The following is a 17680-nucleotide window of genomic DNA, read 5'->3' on the forward strand; positions in this document are numbered from 1 at the left end:
GCCCAATTTAATTTTAAACATGAAAAGATTTAGAGAAATCATGAATGTAAGGAATGTTTGGTTTCTGTTTTGGTGGCTGTTTTTGCCCCATTCACTTCCATTATAACTACATTTTTTTATTGCAAAGCCATGACGGCATATAATCATGCATTCTTGATTGTTGCTAGCTCTCCCTGTTGGAAAGAAGTAACTTTTTTTTTTTTTTTTTGCAAACATAATGAAGGGTAGTCAATTTGAACTGTACACAAAAGTTAAATAACATTAGATTCACTTTTGACTTATTAATGACAATAATTTAACGCTGTCTTTACATGTTTCTTTTTAGTACAGTCAGCTGATTTGGGTAGACTCAAAATGAATAATCTCATAAAAAAATATTTAAGTGCCAGCTATCCCTTATCTTATTTCAGTCCAATTTGGGGCAATAAAAAATTTAAACCAGGTGCGTTAGATGCAGGATTCAAGATATGGGCAGAGAAAGGAATTAGAAAGATAGCAGACTTGTATGTTAACAATATTCTAATGTCATTCGAGGAAATTGTGAGTAAATATAATATTCCTGCAAAACATTTCTTTAAATATTTACAAATACGAGATTTTATCTTTAAATGACAAAATAATTCTCTAGATATGCCATCATTCTCTATTTTGGAAAACGTAATAACTAAAGACTGTTTTAGTGAAGGTTTAATTTCGGCATTATACAAGATGCTGGTGTCAGCATCAAAGGAATCTTCAAATTGTAAATTGGAAGCTTGGAGATTAGATCTTGAGGAGGATATTTCTACAGAGGACTGGATGAAGATGTGCGAGGAAACTCAATCCCTAACAATAAACACTCGTCTAAAACTGTTACAATATAAATGGTTGATGAGGATTTATATAACTCCAGTTTTATTGCATAAATATAATGAAAATATTCCAGATACTTGCTTGAGATGTAGGGACCAAAAAGGAAAGTTGTATCACTGTATATGGAAATGTAAAGGAATACAGAACTTTTGGAAATGTATGAAAGAAATTATAGAAAATATTCTTGAGGTTTCTATACCAATGTCTCCTTTAATTTTTTTATTTCATTTATATCCCAAGGAGATCAAGTTAAAAAAGATGGAGCAAATGTTTTTGAATATATGTATTCTACAAGCGAAACGGCTTATTTCTTTAAATTGGAAAAGTATATGTGCACCAACTATAGGTTGTTGGCTGAAAGAGATGGTGACAAATATGAAAATGGAAAAAATAACTTGTATGATAAGAAATTGATATATAATTTTTGATAGAGTTTGGGGACCTTTTACACTGTTTTTAAAAGATGGTGGATTTAGAAATGTTTTACTAGAAGATTAGTAATAGAGGTGATGTTGTATTTTGATGTAAAATACTGAGAAGCCTTTTGTTTTGTTTCTGGTTTGTTTGTTCATTTGTTGGTTTGTTGGTTTGTGTTGGAGTTGACACATGGAAATGTGTATGTACATGTTACTGAAAATATAATAAAAAGGAATTGGAAAAAAAAAAAAAAAGAATTATCTCAACAGCACAAAAAACTACTGTCACATAAAGACCCCACAAGGATAAATTCTCCTGAATTTTCACATTGAGCATACTGTAATCGTCTGTGATCACTTCAGTACTGACCCAGACTTCCTATGGTACGCTATGAGAGTATTATGGTATCTACCGTGGGAGGCAAATTGTGTTTTTGAGTTCAGTTTGAATATGAATTTAATATCTTTTCCACTGAGTGGATTTGAAATGTGTAAACAATAACCTTGTGCTTGCACTGTTGTACAGGCATTGTGCATTGCTAATTAACAGCTAGTTGGTCAGACTATGTTTTAAAACATGTAACATAGCGGCTAAGTCTATGGCCTCTGCTTCTTCAAAGTAAAAAGGTGAAACACACACCATTGAAACAATCAGCTCCACATTCATCTTTCCAAGCATCTTTATCATTACAGATATCTACTTGGCTTGAGCGCCACCGGGTCATGTTTACAAAGCATGTGAACAAAAGCACCAATCTCAATGGTCAACCAGTTTTTAACGCAGTGCACCATATATATATATATATATATATATATATATATATATATATATATATATATATATATATATATATATATATATATATATATATATAAAGAACATGCTCGAGGCATTTTTATAAAAATGACACTTTTACACCTTGCGTTTTGCATGTTCGTGTGCACACTCACATTTATGCCCTTAGTTTAGTCGCGAAGCATGAATATCTTCCCAGTGTTCGTTTGCCTTCCTTAATCGTCTGATGACTGATGATTCATTGTCCTTTTCTGACACCCCTCCCCCTCTCGCATGGCAGATTGTAGAATCAGAAGTATAGTATGTTAAAGTACAGTAGAAGTACAGTACAGTATGTTAGAGTAAAAATAAATAAAAAAATACTCCATTCATGTCAGACGATCTGTAATAACATATCAAGTAATAGTAGCCATGTAATAAAAACCGTTTTCACACTGAGAAGGAAATCAATGCAAAGAACCTGATTCAGTATAAGCAGTTTTAAGCTAAACATTTTAAATTCTGAAACATACAGATGTTTTATAGTATAATGACTATATTGGTAATTGACAAATAGGCAATAATTTTTTTTTGTAAAACACCCTATTTTTTAAGCAAAAAAGATATATTGATGTCATTTGAACTCTAATTTTGGTGTACTGTTTTTTCTTTAACTTTTTATTGTACTGTATTTCAAATGCGTCCTATGGTGTAGCAGCAAAAATGAAGAAAATGAACTCTTAATATTATACAAATAGCATGAAACTGATTTTTCTCCATCGTTGGAAACGTATCTTTATTTATTTTATTATGAACATTTTTTTCTCCATGACTTGTTGGACATTTTCAATAAAAAGTCACCACAAAACAACAATTTTAAAGTGGTTCCAAAAAAAGAAAAAATATGGGAAGAATTTGGAGGCAAAAATGTAACCAGTGCAGGTCATGGGCTTCACAGGGGGCTTCAGTCACATGATCTTGAATGGGGTCCTTCAACTTGCTTTCCAATTTAAAATTAGCATAGTGTCACTCTGGAGGAGATGATTTTCAGTGACAACTTCCTATGTTTTTAGAAATATATGGATGAATTACTGCCATTTATTAAAACATAAAGGGCATATTAAGATTGTCTTTTTAATTTATAAGTGTTGTAATTCATTGTATTAAGCTTTTGCAACTAGATTTGACTCAAAAATAAAATGGCACAAGAGTTTTATAGCAACATGTTCAACATGTTAACAATTTACTGCATTTTAAAAAATGACAACACTAATTATATACATTTTTGTTATTCGTGACTGAAAATGCAACATCACGTCAACAACTCATATGTCAAACAGTCAAAGGAATTCTGATTTCATTAAATACATTTTTAATGTCATGTTAGGCTCTAGGGGTGTAACGGATCACAGTTGATCGGTGATTCATACGGATCACAACCCAAGGTTCTGAACATACGTGACCTGCGGACTAATATTATCAAAATTTTTTTACTTGTAGGTTAATCATAAATTTGTAACGATTGCTGAGAGATCGCCTCTCGCATCATTCAAATCACATGTATGAAAGCATTTAGGCTTTCCTGTAAAATATAATGACGATGGAAGAAGTTGTGGTAGGTTATTCGGGATGTGGTGGGTTTCTTAGGTTATTAAAGGTGTTTTATGTCACTACTTGTTTAGCCTGCATTAATGCATTGTGTAATTCAGCTCCATGATTAATCATTCAAAGATCAGGATCTCAACACCCACGCAACATAAATTATAAATGATGGTGATTTGCATGTTTATTAATCCTTCGAATCGCTGCATTCAGATCTGTGTTTGAAAAACGCAAAAAGTCAAGAAAGAGATTCTTTTAAGTTGGTTACAAACAGTCAAATAACCCAGAAGTACTGGGAGAACAGTTTACAGTTTAGATATAACCACTGATGTTTATTGTAAAGATTAAAATCACCATCATATGCATTTAACTTGACTCTCAAAAATAAAAGTTGTAGGCAGCAATTACATGATTTACCATTAGGTGGCAACAACCAGTCATTAAAAATATGCCATTGAATAATTCTTTAAAAATGATCCATCTAGCAATGAGACATGAAGTTTTATGAGTGAATAACTGAATCATTTATTGAAAATGAGACTAAAATAAATATGGGTTGTACAGATTATAATTGTAGTTAGATTTATAGATTTAGCGTTATCAGCAATATTAACTGTGAATTTTTCACAGTACTGAATATTTTACTATTTATTTTTATTTAGCTGTTTTTTTTATTTTATTTGTAATAAAATTACAGCTTCTAAGTTCTGTTTGTTAAAACCAAAGTCTTGCAGTGCTGTTTTTGTAATAAATGTAAAGCAAATTAAATTTGTCTCCTCTTTTTTTGGCTGATCCGAAAAATGGTCCAATCCATGACTAAAAACAAAAACAAAAATTGATCCGAACCGTAAGATTTGTGATCTGTTACACCACCATTAGCCTCTGATGCCCGTCATACAGATGCCTTCATAATGATGCGTTTGAAGCTCAAATATATCTGCCTCTATTTTTTACTTTCAGGTCGAAGGTCCGAGACACCAAAGTCCTGATCGAGGACACCGATGACGACACCTGACATCGGCGTCCACTATGGCTCGAGAAAGTGTTTTTTAAAGGACCACCATAGACCTCCATGAGCCTTGACTCTTCAGAAGCTATTCAATCAATCAGTCCATCACAAAGCTGCCTGACTTACATTTCACACTGACGCGCCACTTAGTTACTGTACTGTTTTTCATTCCTTCGCTACTGACTTGATCATTTTTGTGACGATCCAGTAAGCGGAAGACACAAAAAATGAATTCAAAGGACAGTGTGTCGAAAAACGTCACAAACTTGACGAGACGACGCTTGTTTTAATCAAACACGTGACTGTGGACGCGCCATCAGAACAGACGTGATCAATCGTTTTTTGGATACTTTGACTTTTAAGACGAGAGTATGAAGACGTTCATATAGTGACACCTGAACTGCTTTACCCTCATTCATTCGATTTATACTTTTTGTTTTTGTTTGAATGTACATTTCATTGTTATTTATGTGAAGGAGAGATGCCTTGAACGTTAAATCTTTTAAATAAACAAACAAGGATATTTACCTTGGATCTTTTGACCAAACCCTCAGGTGGATCTGAAGGACATTTATAATTACTTTTCCAGTCGTTAGCCTTTTTTCAATACAAGCCGCTCTAAAATGCCAAATGGGAATTCATGCCTGTGTTTGTTCCTTCTCGTGTCTTAAAATAGTTTGAAGAGGTGCTGCTTTGTAGACCCTTTGCTTTAAAAGTGTCATGCTCGCGTTGAGCAAGCCAAATGTCTAAAGCATTCCTTGAAAACATTTCATTATAAAGCTGAAAACTCCATGTCGTTTTTAGGTTTTAAGCGCGCACTGGCGTTATCAACCATCACATTCCACTGAAGTAGCATTCCTCATGTGCGATATTGATTTCTTTTTATTTATTTTTGTCGATCAGTGTCTTCCAGAGTTTGAGCAAGTCAGGCCACCTGAGGGTTCCAGGACAAACCGGCACCTTTTTCTCTTTTTATTTTCAGTCAGCTCATCCCGATACACAAAGCTCAACGAGTTTCTGTGGGAATTGTTCGTTAAACTTGTGCAAAATCACATTAAATTTAATGTGGTGGATTATGCAAGCGTGGTTTTCTGAATGGTTATTCCCAGGTAGTTCTCATACGTTGGTCAATGTCCTCTTTCTGGTCAGAAGTGTGTTCTTGTACCTCGACAGGAGATTCGTTCAACTACATTGCAATACTCAAAAGACTCTCAGCGGCTACACCTCACATACTCTGTCATGTACTACTGTCCCAAGTCAATGCTTGGACCAAAATAAAAAGAAAATCTGTTTCTGTTCTTTCTGGCGTTTAGACTCTTTTTCAGAATTCGAAGCTGTTTTTTTTAAGGGCACCTATGGTGAAAAATCTACTTTTCAAGCTGTTTGGACATAAATATGTGTATATATAGTGTGTAAGCGGTCATATTGGGGTGAAATAAACACACCCAGTCCTTTTTTTTTTCAGTTTAACAACGTAAAAACGGTGGACCAATTGGAACGGTTTTCAGACCGACCGCAACTTGACGTAGGAGTGCGGTCCCCCTGCCCACCGAATTGATTGACAGCTTCGCGTAGTAACATGTCCCGGTAGTCACGTGTATAATCATATAAACATGACAGGACGTTGGCGACTGGGAGTAAAAGGTCTGTTCGGTTTGCTAGGATCATCAATTGTCCTCAAATGTGATGAAGAGTGAGTTTCACAAGTTTAAAATGCTTTAAAACAGTGCATGTGTGTAATGACTTACAGCAATTTACTTCAGAATTACTTCATCAGCACAGTCGCGTGTCAGAGCAATTATAAAAGGAGACGCTTCAATCCTGCTTTGTGGACATTAAATCAGGTTTAATGTGTACATTAACATAACAGATATCCATACAGCAGTGGAGATCAGCCTGTATCCTGTCACATTTGCGTGCAAAGCTAAACGCGCTGCCTGTATGTATTTGCGTATTGTGTCCGTACTGGGTATGTGTGTATGTGTGTGTGTGCACGTGAACTTTGTAATGACATTGTGTGTGACTCGTTGTAACTTAACACAGCAAATGCATCAAATTCTTATTGGTAAAGTTCTTACTGTAGTATTTCTCACTAATGCTACGTGAGATCTGCTTCCTTTATGTCTGTTTGTTGTCTGACGCAGATGAGGGAGGAGCTTAAGGCACGCAGAAAGGCACGTAGAAACGGTGGGCGGGGAGGGCTAGCCTTAAAAGCGCAATACAGCAAAACCGTCACCCAGTCCAAAAATGTATAAAATTAATTCTTTTAAAAGGTATAATAAAAAATCTGATGGGTGTATTAAGCTTAAACTTTACAGACACATTCTGGAGACACAAATGATTTATAATAAATCTGAAAAAAGGGGTAACCTAGGTGCCCTTTAAAAGTGATGTCCTGTACCTATTTTGCACAAGTCGAATTGGTTTAGGGTGTTAGTGAATCCTGTCACAAACACCTCAGCTTACAGCGACCAATTTCGGTTTATGTCTCTTTAAATGATAATGAGCTGCTGCTTGCCCCGCCCCCTCTGATCATGAATGGATAGTAATCAGTGTTGCCAGAGTCGTGGTTTTCCAGCACAATTGGGATCTTTTGAAAATGCACAAATATATTTGGGGCTGTATTTGTAATGTGAAATGAATCTTTCTAACAAATGGAAAATGAAAGCTGAATTGTTTCTTAAAGGTGCCGTGTGTTGGCTTGAACCTGGTGTTGCAGTCAAAGTTAAACATATTGGTTGGTGGGTTTTCACCCAGCCCCAACTCCTCTATTTGATGCACATGGAAGTTGCCAGATTGATGACACCAAAAGGAGCAAGTCTATCGAAAAGTAGCGTCTAAAGTGGTAAGCAGATCAGCTAATGTTTACATTTGTAATATTTGTATTGTTTACTAATTTTAAAAAAACACCGCATGGACTATTGCAAGTTTAAACCTGCAGCACGCACCCAGCTGAAAATTCCTGCTTAAACCAGCCTAGGCTGGTTGGCTGGTTTCAGCTGGTTGATCAGCCTGGTTTAAGAGGACTTTTGGGCAATTTCCAGGCTGGTTTCCAGCCTTTTCCAGCCTTGTTTTAGCTGGTCAGTGTGAAAATGACCAGTGGTCAAAATGACCAGCTAAATCCAGCTAAAACTAGCTTGACTAGCCTGGTTTAAGCTGGACATAGCTGGTTTTAGCTGGTCATCTTCCAGCCTGACCAGCTACGACCAGGCTGGAAATGGCTGGAAACCAGCCTGGAAATGGCCAAAACCCCTCTAAAGCTAGCTGTTTTTTTGTTTTTGTTTTCAGCAGGGCAATAGAACGCACATTTTTAAATGAAAATAATGGACTTTAGCATTGTTTTCTAGATAAAAGCAAGTATGTTCCCTTAGCATGTTTCTTTAATATCAGCAAATATACACTCACTGGCCACTTTATTAGGTACACCTTACTAGTACCGGGTTGGACCCCCTTTTGTCTTCAGAACTGCCTTAATCCTTCATGGCCTAGATTCAACAAGTTACTAAAAATATTCCTCAGAGATTTTGGTCCATATTGACATGATAGCATCACGCAGTTGCTGCAGATTTGGTACATCCATGATGCGAATCTCCCGTTCCACCACATCCCAAAGGTGCTCTATTGGATTGAGATCTGGTGACTGCGGAAGCCTTTTGAGTACAGTGAACTCATTGCCATGTTCATCGTGATGCTATCATGTCAATATGGACAAAAGTCTCTTAGACATTTCCAGTACCTTCTTGAATCTATGCCACGATGGGTTAAGGCAGTTCTGAAGGCAAAAGAGGGTCCAACCCGGTACTAGTAAGGTACAGTATACCTAATAAAGTGGCCAATGAGTGTATGCGTGTGTTATAAAACATCAGAGCCATTATGGTAAACCTTCCCCTTTGTGGTAATCTAAAAATTGACTCTAATTGGACAAGAAATAAAAATGGGCTACTTTTCATTCCTTTTGGGCTGGGAAATTTTCTTGGACCTGACAATCCTGATGTGGGCCAACAATCATTGATAGGATTTTATTTGCAAATGTTTCTGGGTGAACTATATTTAGCATGGATGGGGTATACGAATGTTTAATATCTGAATAATCGCTGGTTATCACTTTTTACTTTCAACAAAAAAAGAGACCTTGAATATATCAGAGAGGTGATTAGTGTTGGGTCTGTTTTATGTTACGAGTGTGAGCATGAACAGTTTCTGGCTGCAGATCTCTTAAAGAGACAGTTCACCCAGAAATGAACCTTTCATCACCGTTTACTCACACTCAAGTGATTTAAAAACATTTGTGAATTTCTTTCTTCTGATGAACACAAATCAACATATTCTGAAGGATGTCGGGGAATAAAAACAGCCGTTGACGTCTGTATTTAATAAAAATACAATGGAAGTCAATAGCTTTTTTTTTTTTTTTACAACCAATCTTTCTTTGTGTTCAGAAGAAAGGAACTCAAACTGGTTTGTAATAAGCAGAGGGTTAGTAAATGATGACAGAATATTGATTTTTCATGTACTATCCATTTAAAAGTGAGCCACAATGGACACAAAATGATGCAGCTTACCTTCAAACCTATATTTCCATGATCACATAGTAGTGATTATCCATGTATGGTCTATTTAACAGTTAAATGATGGTCCTTTTTCACTAAGACTCGCAGACACACTGCCACAGAAGTGCTTTTGGATGAAGCGTGTGTCTCTACAGAGGCTTGAGTGAATGAAGTCTCACAGAAAGTCAACAGACAATGAGCTGCTTGAGTCCAGACGCTTGTTGAAGAGCCGGTCAGTGCCAGCCTCCGTTCCTACATACAAACCTCCAACCTGTGCAAACCACTGCAGCTCGTTTCTAACTACACAACAACAACAAAAAGTGCTTTCATTAACATGATGTGCATGCTTGGCCGTCACCGTACAGAATCAGGTCTTTAATCTGAATTAAGTCAACTAAAGTGAAGGATTGAAGAACTGGTTCACCCAAAGAATTACCATTGCCGGCATTTTAACTTGAAGTACATTTACTAAATGCTGATTGTAAGAAAGAACGATTGTAAGATTGTAATAAAGAGTCTTAGCCTATGAAAGCTTATAATTTTAGAAACCAGAAAAAATTATATAAAATATATATGACTGAGGGTGGCACAGTAGGTAGTGCTGTCGCCTCACAGCAAGAAGGTCGATGGTTTGAGCATCGGCTGGGTCAGTTGGTGTTTCTGTGTGGAGTTTGCATGTTCTCCCTGCGTTCGCTCTGGTTTCCCCCACAGTCCAAAGACATGCGGTACAGGTGAATTGGGTAGGCTAAAATTGTCTGTAGTGCATGAGTGTAAATGGTTGTTTTCCCAGAGATGGGTTGCGGCTGGAAGGGCATCCGCTGCGTAAAAACGTGCTGGATAAGTTGGTGGTTCATTCCGCTGTGGCGACCCCCGAATTAATAAAGAGACTAAGTCGGAAAGAAAATGAATGAATGTATGTGACTAATGGTTTTTATCTGCTCTGTTACATTCTGAGGCAACAATTAAGCTTTCATCATGGCCCACACGAATATTCAACATGCGATTTAAAAAATATTTAACAATTTAAAATTATGATTTAAAAAGCATCATTTGTTTTTGTGAAATTAAGCTACTTAAAACATTCTTATCCTGAAAAAAAAAAAAGCTAATTGACTGTCTTCCAGCAACAGGCGCCAATAAAATGAAATATAATTGGCTAAACTGGCATTGAACTGGTTAAAAGAACCAAAACAAAGACAGGCGTTCTGGCACGTAATGCACATTTTCAAAGGAGAATACCTGACTTTAGCATTGAATTCAGATAAACATGTTCACTTAGCATGTTTCTTAAATATCTACAAATATATTATAGTATTTTCATGCTTTAGAAGAGTCAAACACTTACATACATACATTTAAGGGCCTACTTACACTATGCTATCCGAACCGTGCCCAGGCCCGTTTCCCGGATCGTTTGAGAAGTTTGAGTGCGCTGAATCGGGCTCAAGCTTGGTTCTTTTGGCCGGCCCTGGCCCGGTTGGAAGAGGTGTGCCTGAGCGCGGTTCACTTGGACTTTGGCGCGGTACGTTTGTAGTGTGAGTGTAAAACGCGCCAAAGCCCGAAACTGAAAACGAGACGTGACTTTAAGGGGCTGTTTCATATGGATTTATTAATCATTCTTACTGTTCAATGAACGCAAACTGCCGTAGTTTATTAGACACAAACTCCTCACTGCACGACAGCTGTGCACCTTCAGCAGACCTCCTCATTCCTGCAGCACGAGGGCTTTATGATTGTTTATGAGCGGCAAAAGTGGCGGATCTGTTCGGCGAAATATTTGACTGCATGTCACTGCATATCAAACGACTGAAACGATATAACTCGAGAAATCTCCTCTGTGCTGAGCGAGAGCGCTTACTGAAAAGCGCAGCTTCGATGACGCTAGCATGCCCAGGCCCGACTGTAGTGTGAGTGCGGGCCGTTGGGGGGAACGGGAGGAGGGACAAGCGTGCTTTGGCCCGGTTTGAGGCAACTGTACCTAGTGTGAGTACGGCCTAAATGTCAAAAGGTCACAATGATCTATAAATATCCATACTAGAAAATAAACTAAATCAACACAGTATGCCACCAATATTAAAAGATTATGACATCATGATCTCCGTCAATGTCCTAATACGCTTTTGATTAAATGATAATGAAAGTTGGGATCTTTCCTAGAGCTCCGATGGCCACACCCCAAACACAGTTTTAATTATTTTATGATGAGAGATCTCTGAAAGCCTGCTGTTGTTTCAGAGCTCAGCCCATAAAAGAAGCCTTTAGACTAATATATAACCTAAAAACAGGACGGGATAATGAACAGGAGGCCCATTATTTAGAGGTCAGCAACAGAAGCCTTTATACTGTCCCAAACAATCACTGTTTTAAAGGTGCAGTGAGTTGTTTACACACTACTAGTGGTATTAAATTGAACTGCAGTCTCTACAAGGTGCAGTAAGTGATCTGCCTAAATGCTAACCGGTTAGCACAGTATCTTTCAAACACAACCCCCCCCCCACACACACACTGAATGAATGAATAATTAATAGCCTAATGTAAAATATAAAATCAAAACATCAGTTATCTATTTGTAACTGAAAAGCGTAAGCCTTTGGCCTTTAAATTGACCCTATTTGAAATTCAATAACAAAAATATCAGCAATCACACTGGTGTATAAAGGAAAAAAATAATAAAACCCACGCAAAAGCAGGAAGAACATGCAAACTCCACACAGAAACACCAACTGACCCAGCTGAGGCTCAAATCAGCGACCTTCTTGCTGTGAGGCGACAGCACTACCTACTGCGCCCAGCATACAACCATACATTGCATAATCAAAAATGATATCAAATTGATTACATTGCAAAATAACCTTTGAGACTTTTTAATACTTTTTAAGGGCCTTAAATTTCTCTTCATTGATTTATCAACTTTTAATACTTTTTAAGACCCAGCGGTGCCTTAAACACCCTGAGAATATTAAAAAAAGCAGCCTTTGACATCCAAAGTAGGAACAAAAATACTATAAAAGTCAACGGCTGTTTTATTACAGCCTTCTTCCGTATATCTTCCTTTGTGTTTAACAGAAGAAAGAAACTCAAACGGGTTTGGAAAAGATGGAGGATGAGTAAATGATGACAGATTTTCCATTTTTGGGTGAACTGTCCCTTTGATAGAGCACATTGTTTTGGTGACACCTGCTGGTCAGAATGGTGTAAACGTGAGTAAATGATGACAGAATTTCATTTTTAGTTGAACTTTCCCAATTATAGTCTCATATTGGTTTGATTAAGAGCGGCATGGTGGCTCAGTGGTTAGCATTGTGGGCTCACAGCAAGAAGGTCGCTGGTTCGAGTCCCAGCTGGCTCCAGGTGCTCCGGTTTAAAATTATTGAATGAATGGTTTGATTAACGAATCTCTTCATAAACCCCTACAGTTAAAAAACACTTTGTTATTATTGTTGTAAACTACCAGTTAAAAGTTTTTTCGTGTTTTTTTTTTTATATAATATTAAAATGCTCATCAAGGTGGCATTTATTAAATGTAAAAAAAAAAAAGCAAAATTCTTAAATATTTATTTATCACTTATTGGATGTACTGTAGTTTCAAATGAAATTATAACTCCAGTCATTATTACTTTTTTATTACTGTTACCATTAATAATAATAATAATAACAACAACAATAATTAAGATTAGAATGATTTCTAAAGGATCACGTGACTCTGAATACTGGAGTAATGACAATTCATCATTAAAATTACTGGAATAAATGACATTACTATGTTTAAAGGGTCATGACACCCCCCATTTTCGGTTCAGGTCTACCTCTGAATTTTTTTCAAAAGATGCGTCATAATGGGCGTGGAGCTCCGCGAGCAAAGGGCAGGACTGGGTGTGGCCAGCAGGGGAGAGAACAACTGTTGTCAGTCGGCTCACAAAATGAGACACAAACCGTGAGGAGACGCATGATTTTGTAGTTTACAAAGTTAAAGTGCAAGGAAATAAGCAGTAATTTAATGCCCTGCTACATTTGTTATTCGTAATTTCATAAACAGATAATCACAATTTATATCATTATAAAGATAATCGTGTTCGTATAAACACAATGAGGACTTTTCCCTCAATCCCCAGGTCTGAATCATAGGTCTGAATGCAGACTCAGTGCAGCAGGTCTCTTGCCCTGTCTATTTTAACCATTAGCCCTGCTGGTAATCTGGAGGATTTAGGCGAACACAGCAGCACAGCGATGTGTGTAAATGTGAATGAACTCCTGGTAAAAGATAACGTCCGCCATTCTCCAATTCTCTAACTGCTCTCTCAACAAAAATGCTTGCTGCACACAAACAGCTTTGTTGTATCGGTCTTGACAGCATCGCGGGGAAAACATGCAACAAACCCTGTGGATCATGAAAACAAACACATACGAGCCTTCATGAACGGCTAAATACTGTACGTGTCTCACAGCTTGGCACTGGCAGGTCTGATTTCCCTTCGGAAAGCACGTGCAGTCATGAATAATTAATAGGCCGGCTCTTCTCATAGGATAAGAAAACTCCGCAGTGAATAACAATGAGAAACCAACGTGTCATCTTTGCACTTGCAGTTTTACGCTACGTCGCCGATTTTGATCCCGCCATGAAAATCATTTTAAACTCGGAAGCTGAAATTAGCTGACAAAAGCTGTCGAAATTATCCAGTTTTCCCCACAATTAAAGCTGACGGTGCTAAAAATGTCTTAACTGATCCCCAACACACACAAATCTGTTAAGATCGCAAAAAAAGTATTCAAAGGTTTCGAAAATCTTCAAAGGGCACATAGTTTACCTGTTTTTAAGATTTAATAATAATATTATGGTTCTTCTGAGTGTGACTGTTTAGGTTCAGTTCAAAACACAGTTCAGATTTGTTTATTATAATGTGTTAAAAAGTGTTATTTTGGGGGCGTGTACACAGCTCGCTGTTTTAGGGGCGTGTTGCTTCACATGAAAATTTATTTTAAAATCGCACCAACTGTAACAAGGGGGCGGAGCCAAGAGCTCCCCCGCTCTGTGTTTGGCAACAGACAGGCAGACAGAGAGAAGCAACATGAGTGAGAGGACCAGCATTCAGCCACACATGTACGAGTCGGACACAGACCAAGCAGAGACTACAAAATCATTTGTGTCTTTGTATAGTTTTACAGCCTACTGTGTGCTAGTTTGAAGTTCCGAGCTTGTACACCGAGACTTATAAACACCCACACTGAATTAACTTTGACTGAGGCACCGGATGACCTGATAAGAAACATAAAGTGTCCCGAATCCTGGCTGGGCGCCGCGGACTTGGAGCGCCGTTGTGTGTACCCTGATAGAAACCTATGTTTAGAATTCTAAAATGCATGGCGCTATGTGGCGTGACGCTGAGCGGCGCTTCTGGTGTGCGACCTGCAGGCAAGTTTGTTATTTTATTCCAATGGAGCGACACTCACGTGAGGCAAAGGCGCTCGCACTTTACAGCTGCACCTAGTTAAGATCACACTCACGGGGAGCTTCTGTGACCTCGAGAAATGCAAACGCCCGAAGTTTAAGATAGACGCAATGAAAAGTACACTAGTTTGCAAACCTACCTACAAACAAACTAAGGCTGCGTCCGAAACCGCATACTTCCATACTATGTAATACGCCAAAATCATTATGCGAGCCGAGTAGTATGTCCGAATTAATAGAATTCGAAAATCAGTAGGCGAGAAGTACCCGGATGACTTACTACTTCCGGCGACATTCTGAAGTGTGCAGCCCATGCACGCTGCGCTATCCCATAATGCGACGTGAGAGAATTAATGAATGGAAGTGAGGCCACGCAACTGCCGCAGGTAGGTCACGTGACCATGACAAAATGGCGGATGTAGTACGTCCGAATTCCATTCATACTTTTCACATTCATACTGTATCGAACGTACTTCTCTAACGGCCGAGTAGTACGTTTAAATTCAAATGCAGTACCTACTGAGTAGTAGGCGGTTTCGGACGCAGCCTAAGTTACAAACAATAATTCCGATTACAGCGATCATGTGGTGAATGCTGATCTTGTATTGAGCCCAATGAGCCTTGCATCTAAATATAGAGCAAGGGTGTTCCTTTAGTGACATCGCTTTGACTCACATGCTGAAAATGGCGGACGTGAAACAACAAACAGAGGATTGGGTGACGCGCCTGTCAATCAATATTGGTGGGCGGGGGGACCACACTCCTACATCAAGTTGTGGTCGATCTAAAAAACGCTCCAATTGGTCCACGGTTTTTATGTTGTTAAATTAAAAAAATAAAGAACTGGGTGAGTTTATATCACCCCAATATGACGGTCTATACACGATACTTGCAAACATGTCTGTCCAAACAGCTTGAAAAGTAGATTTTTCACCATAGGTGCCCTTTAAAGCTAGTTTAGTAATATTGACACTGAGCTGATCTGCAGGCTGTCCTGCACTACACATGTGACCTGATTTCACTGTACGGCTGACGTCAGGTGACGCTTGTGGTTCAGCAGCCATTCTTCTCATGGTCAGATTAGCAGGGCGGCCTTGAGTCTGAACTTCTTTTCCACCAGCCTGATAATCTGCTTAATTGGCTGACTGAAATGAATGGGTTAGACAGGAATAGATGAGCAGCTCTGACTGTGCAGGTGAGCTGAAGAACAGGACAGGTTGAGTTTTGTGCTCTGAAGGACAATAGTGCGTCTGGCAGATCACGACAAAACCCAACACAATTTAAAATGCAAGGGAACTCCTATTTATGTGTGTTATATTTGACTATTTTTTAGCATGACATTAAACTTCTATTGGTGTTTCTGATACTTTGCCTTATTGATACACATTAATAATACGTGTACTTATTTAATACTTTATTTATATAATATTTTCATTCATTCGTTCATTTACTTGTCGGCCTTTATTAATCCGGGTTCGCCACAGCGGAATGAACCGCCAACTTATCCAGCAAGTTTTTATGCAGCGGATGCCCTTCCAGCCGCAACCCATCTCTGGGAAACATCCACACACACATTCACAAACACTCTCATACACTATGGACAATTTAGCCTACCCAATTCACCTGTACCACATGTCTTTGGACTGTGAGGGAAACCGGAGGAAACCCACGCGAATGCAGGGAGAACATGCAAACTCCACACAGAAACGCCAACTGAGCCGAGGCTCGAACCAGCAACCCAGCGACCTTCTTGCTGTGAGGCGACAGCACTACCTACTGCGCCACTGCTTCGCCCCATAATATTTTCATTCATTCATTTTCCTTGAGCAAGTTTGACTTGTTGCCGGCAATCCAGTGCATGTCTCTGGCAGGGCTGTCCTTTGTCACCAATTCTGTTTATAATGGACAGAATTTCAAAGCGCAGCCTTGGGCTGGAGGGGGTCGGGTTCGGGGACCACAGGATTCTTATCTCTGTTATTCGCAGACGATGTTGTTCTGTTGGCTTCAACATCGAACATGGATCTTCAGCATGCACAGGGGCGGTTTGCTGTTAAGTGTGACGTGGCTGGGATGAGAATCAGCAAGTCCGAGGCCGTGGTGCTCCACCGGAAAAAGGTGGTTTGCCATCTCCAGGTTGGAGGAAAGTCCTTACCCCAGGTGGAGGAGATTAGGTATCTTGGGGTTTTGTTTAAGAGTGAAGGAAGGATGGAGCGTGAGATTGACAGGCGGATTGGTGTAGCGGTAGCAGCAATGCGGTTGATGTACCGGTCCGTTGTGTTAAAGCCGAAAGGCAAAGCTCTCGATTTACCGTTCCTACTCTTACCTATGGTCATGAGCTTTAGGTCATGACCGAAAGGATAAGATCTTGGATACAAGCGGCACAAATGAGTTTCCTTCGCAGGGTGGCAGGGTGCACTCTTATGCACAGGGTTAGGAGCTCTGTCACTTGGGAGGAGCTCCGAGTAGAGCCGCTGCTCCTCCACATTGAGAGAAGTCAGCTGAGGTGGCTCAGGCATCTATTTCGGATGCCTCCTGGACACCTACCTAGGGAGTTGATCCAGGCGTTTCCCACCGGGAGGAGACCTCGGGGAAGACCCAGGACTCGTGGGAGGGACCATGTCTCTCGGCTGGCCTGGGAATGCATCAGGATCCCCCGGAGGAAGCGTGCTTCTTCCGCATCTAATGCAGCATAATGTTTGCAAAGGTCTAGTTGCAGTTGATGTAAAGGTCTAGTGCAGGGGTGGCCAATCCTGTTCCTGGAGATCTACCTTCCAGCAGATTTAAGTTGCAACCCTTTTCAAGCACACCTGTCTGCAATTATCAAGTGGATTTCAGGTCCTAATTAATTGGTTCAGGTGGGTTTGATCAGGGTAGGAGCTAAACTGTACAGGAAGGTAGATCTCCAGGAACAGGATTGGCCACCCCTGCACTAGACCTTTACATCAACTGCAACTAGACCAGCACCCCTGGTCTAGTGTACTGGGGTTCTTTTAATACACTCCTGAGACCTAATCGATCCATTGTTAGTCA

At 39.1% G+C, this 17680-nt stretch overlaps 2 protein-coding genes across 4 annotated transcripts in view; both read left to right on the forward strand.

The window, feature by feature from the left end:
- xpr1b (xenotropic and polytropic retrovirus receptor 1b) overlaps window positions 1–17680 on the forward strand; it is a 573636-nt gene that overhangs the window by 52092 nt on the left and 503864 nt on the right. Inside the window, exon 16 of one of the 3 annotated variants that reach the window (XM_073917722.1) lies at window positions 4606–5953. The exons of 1 other annotated variant lie outside the window; for it this stretch is intronic. In XM_073917722.1, the coding sequence (XP_073773823.1) occupies window positions 4606–4660 (55 nt within the window). In that variant the 3' untranslated portion in view covers window positions 4661–5953. Of the gene's footprint in view, window positions 1–4605; window positions 5954–17680 lie in introns of those variants that run through there. One more of the 3 variants, NM_001126390.1, reaches the window with a different exon arrangement.
- The window catches only part of cdc14aa (cell division cycle 14Aa), a 40486-nt gene continuing 36532 nt past the window's right edge, over window positions 13727–17680 (forward strand). The window contains exon 1 of the mRNA XM_073914351.1: window positions 13727–17680. This exon is cut by the window's right edge and continues 961 nt beyond it. The gene's annotated coding sequence lies outside the window, so the exon portion shown is untranslated.

Source organism: Danio rerio, chromosome 2, assembly GCF_049306965.1.
Source record: "Danio rerio strain Tuebingen ecotype United States chromosome 2, GRCz12tu, whole genome shotgun sequence".
Taxonomy (NCBI): Eukaryota; Metazoa; Chordata; class Actinopteri; order Cypriniformes; family Danionidae; genus Danio; species Danio rerio.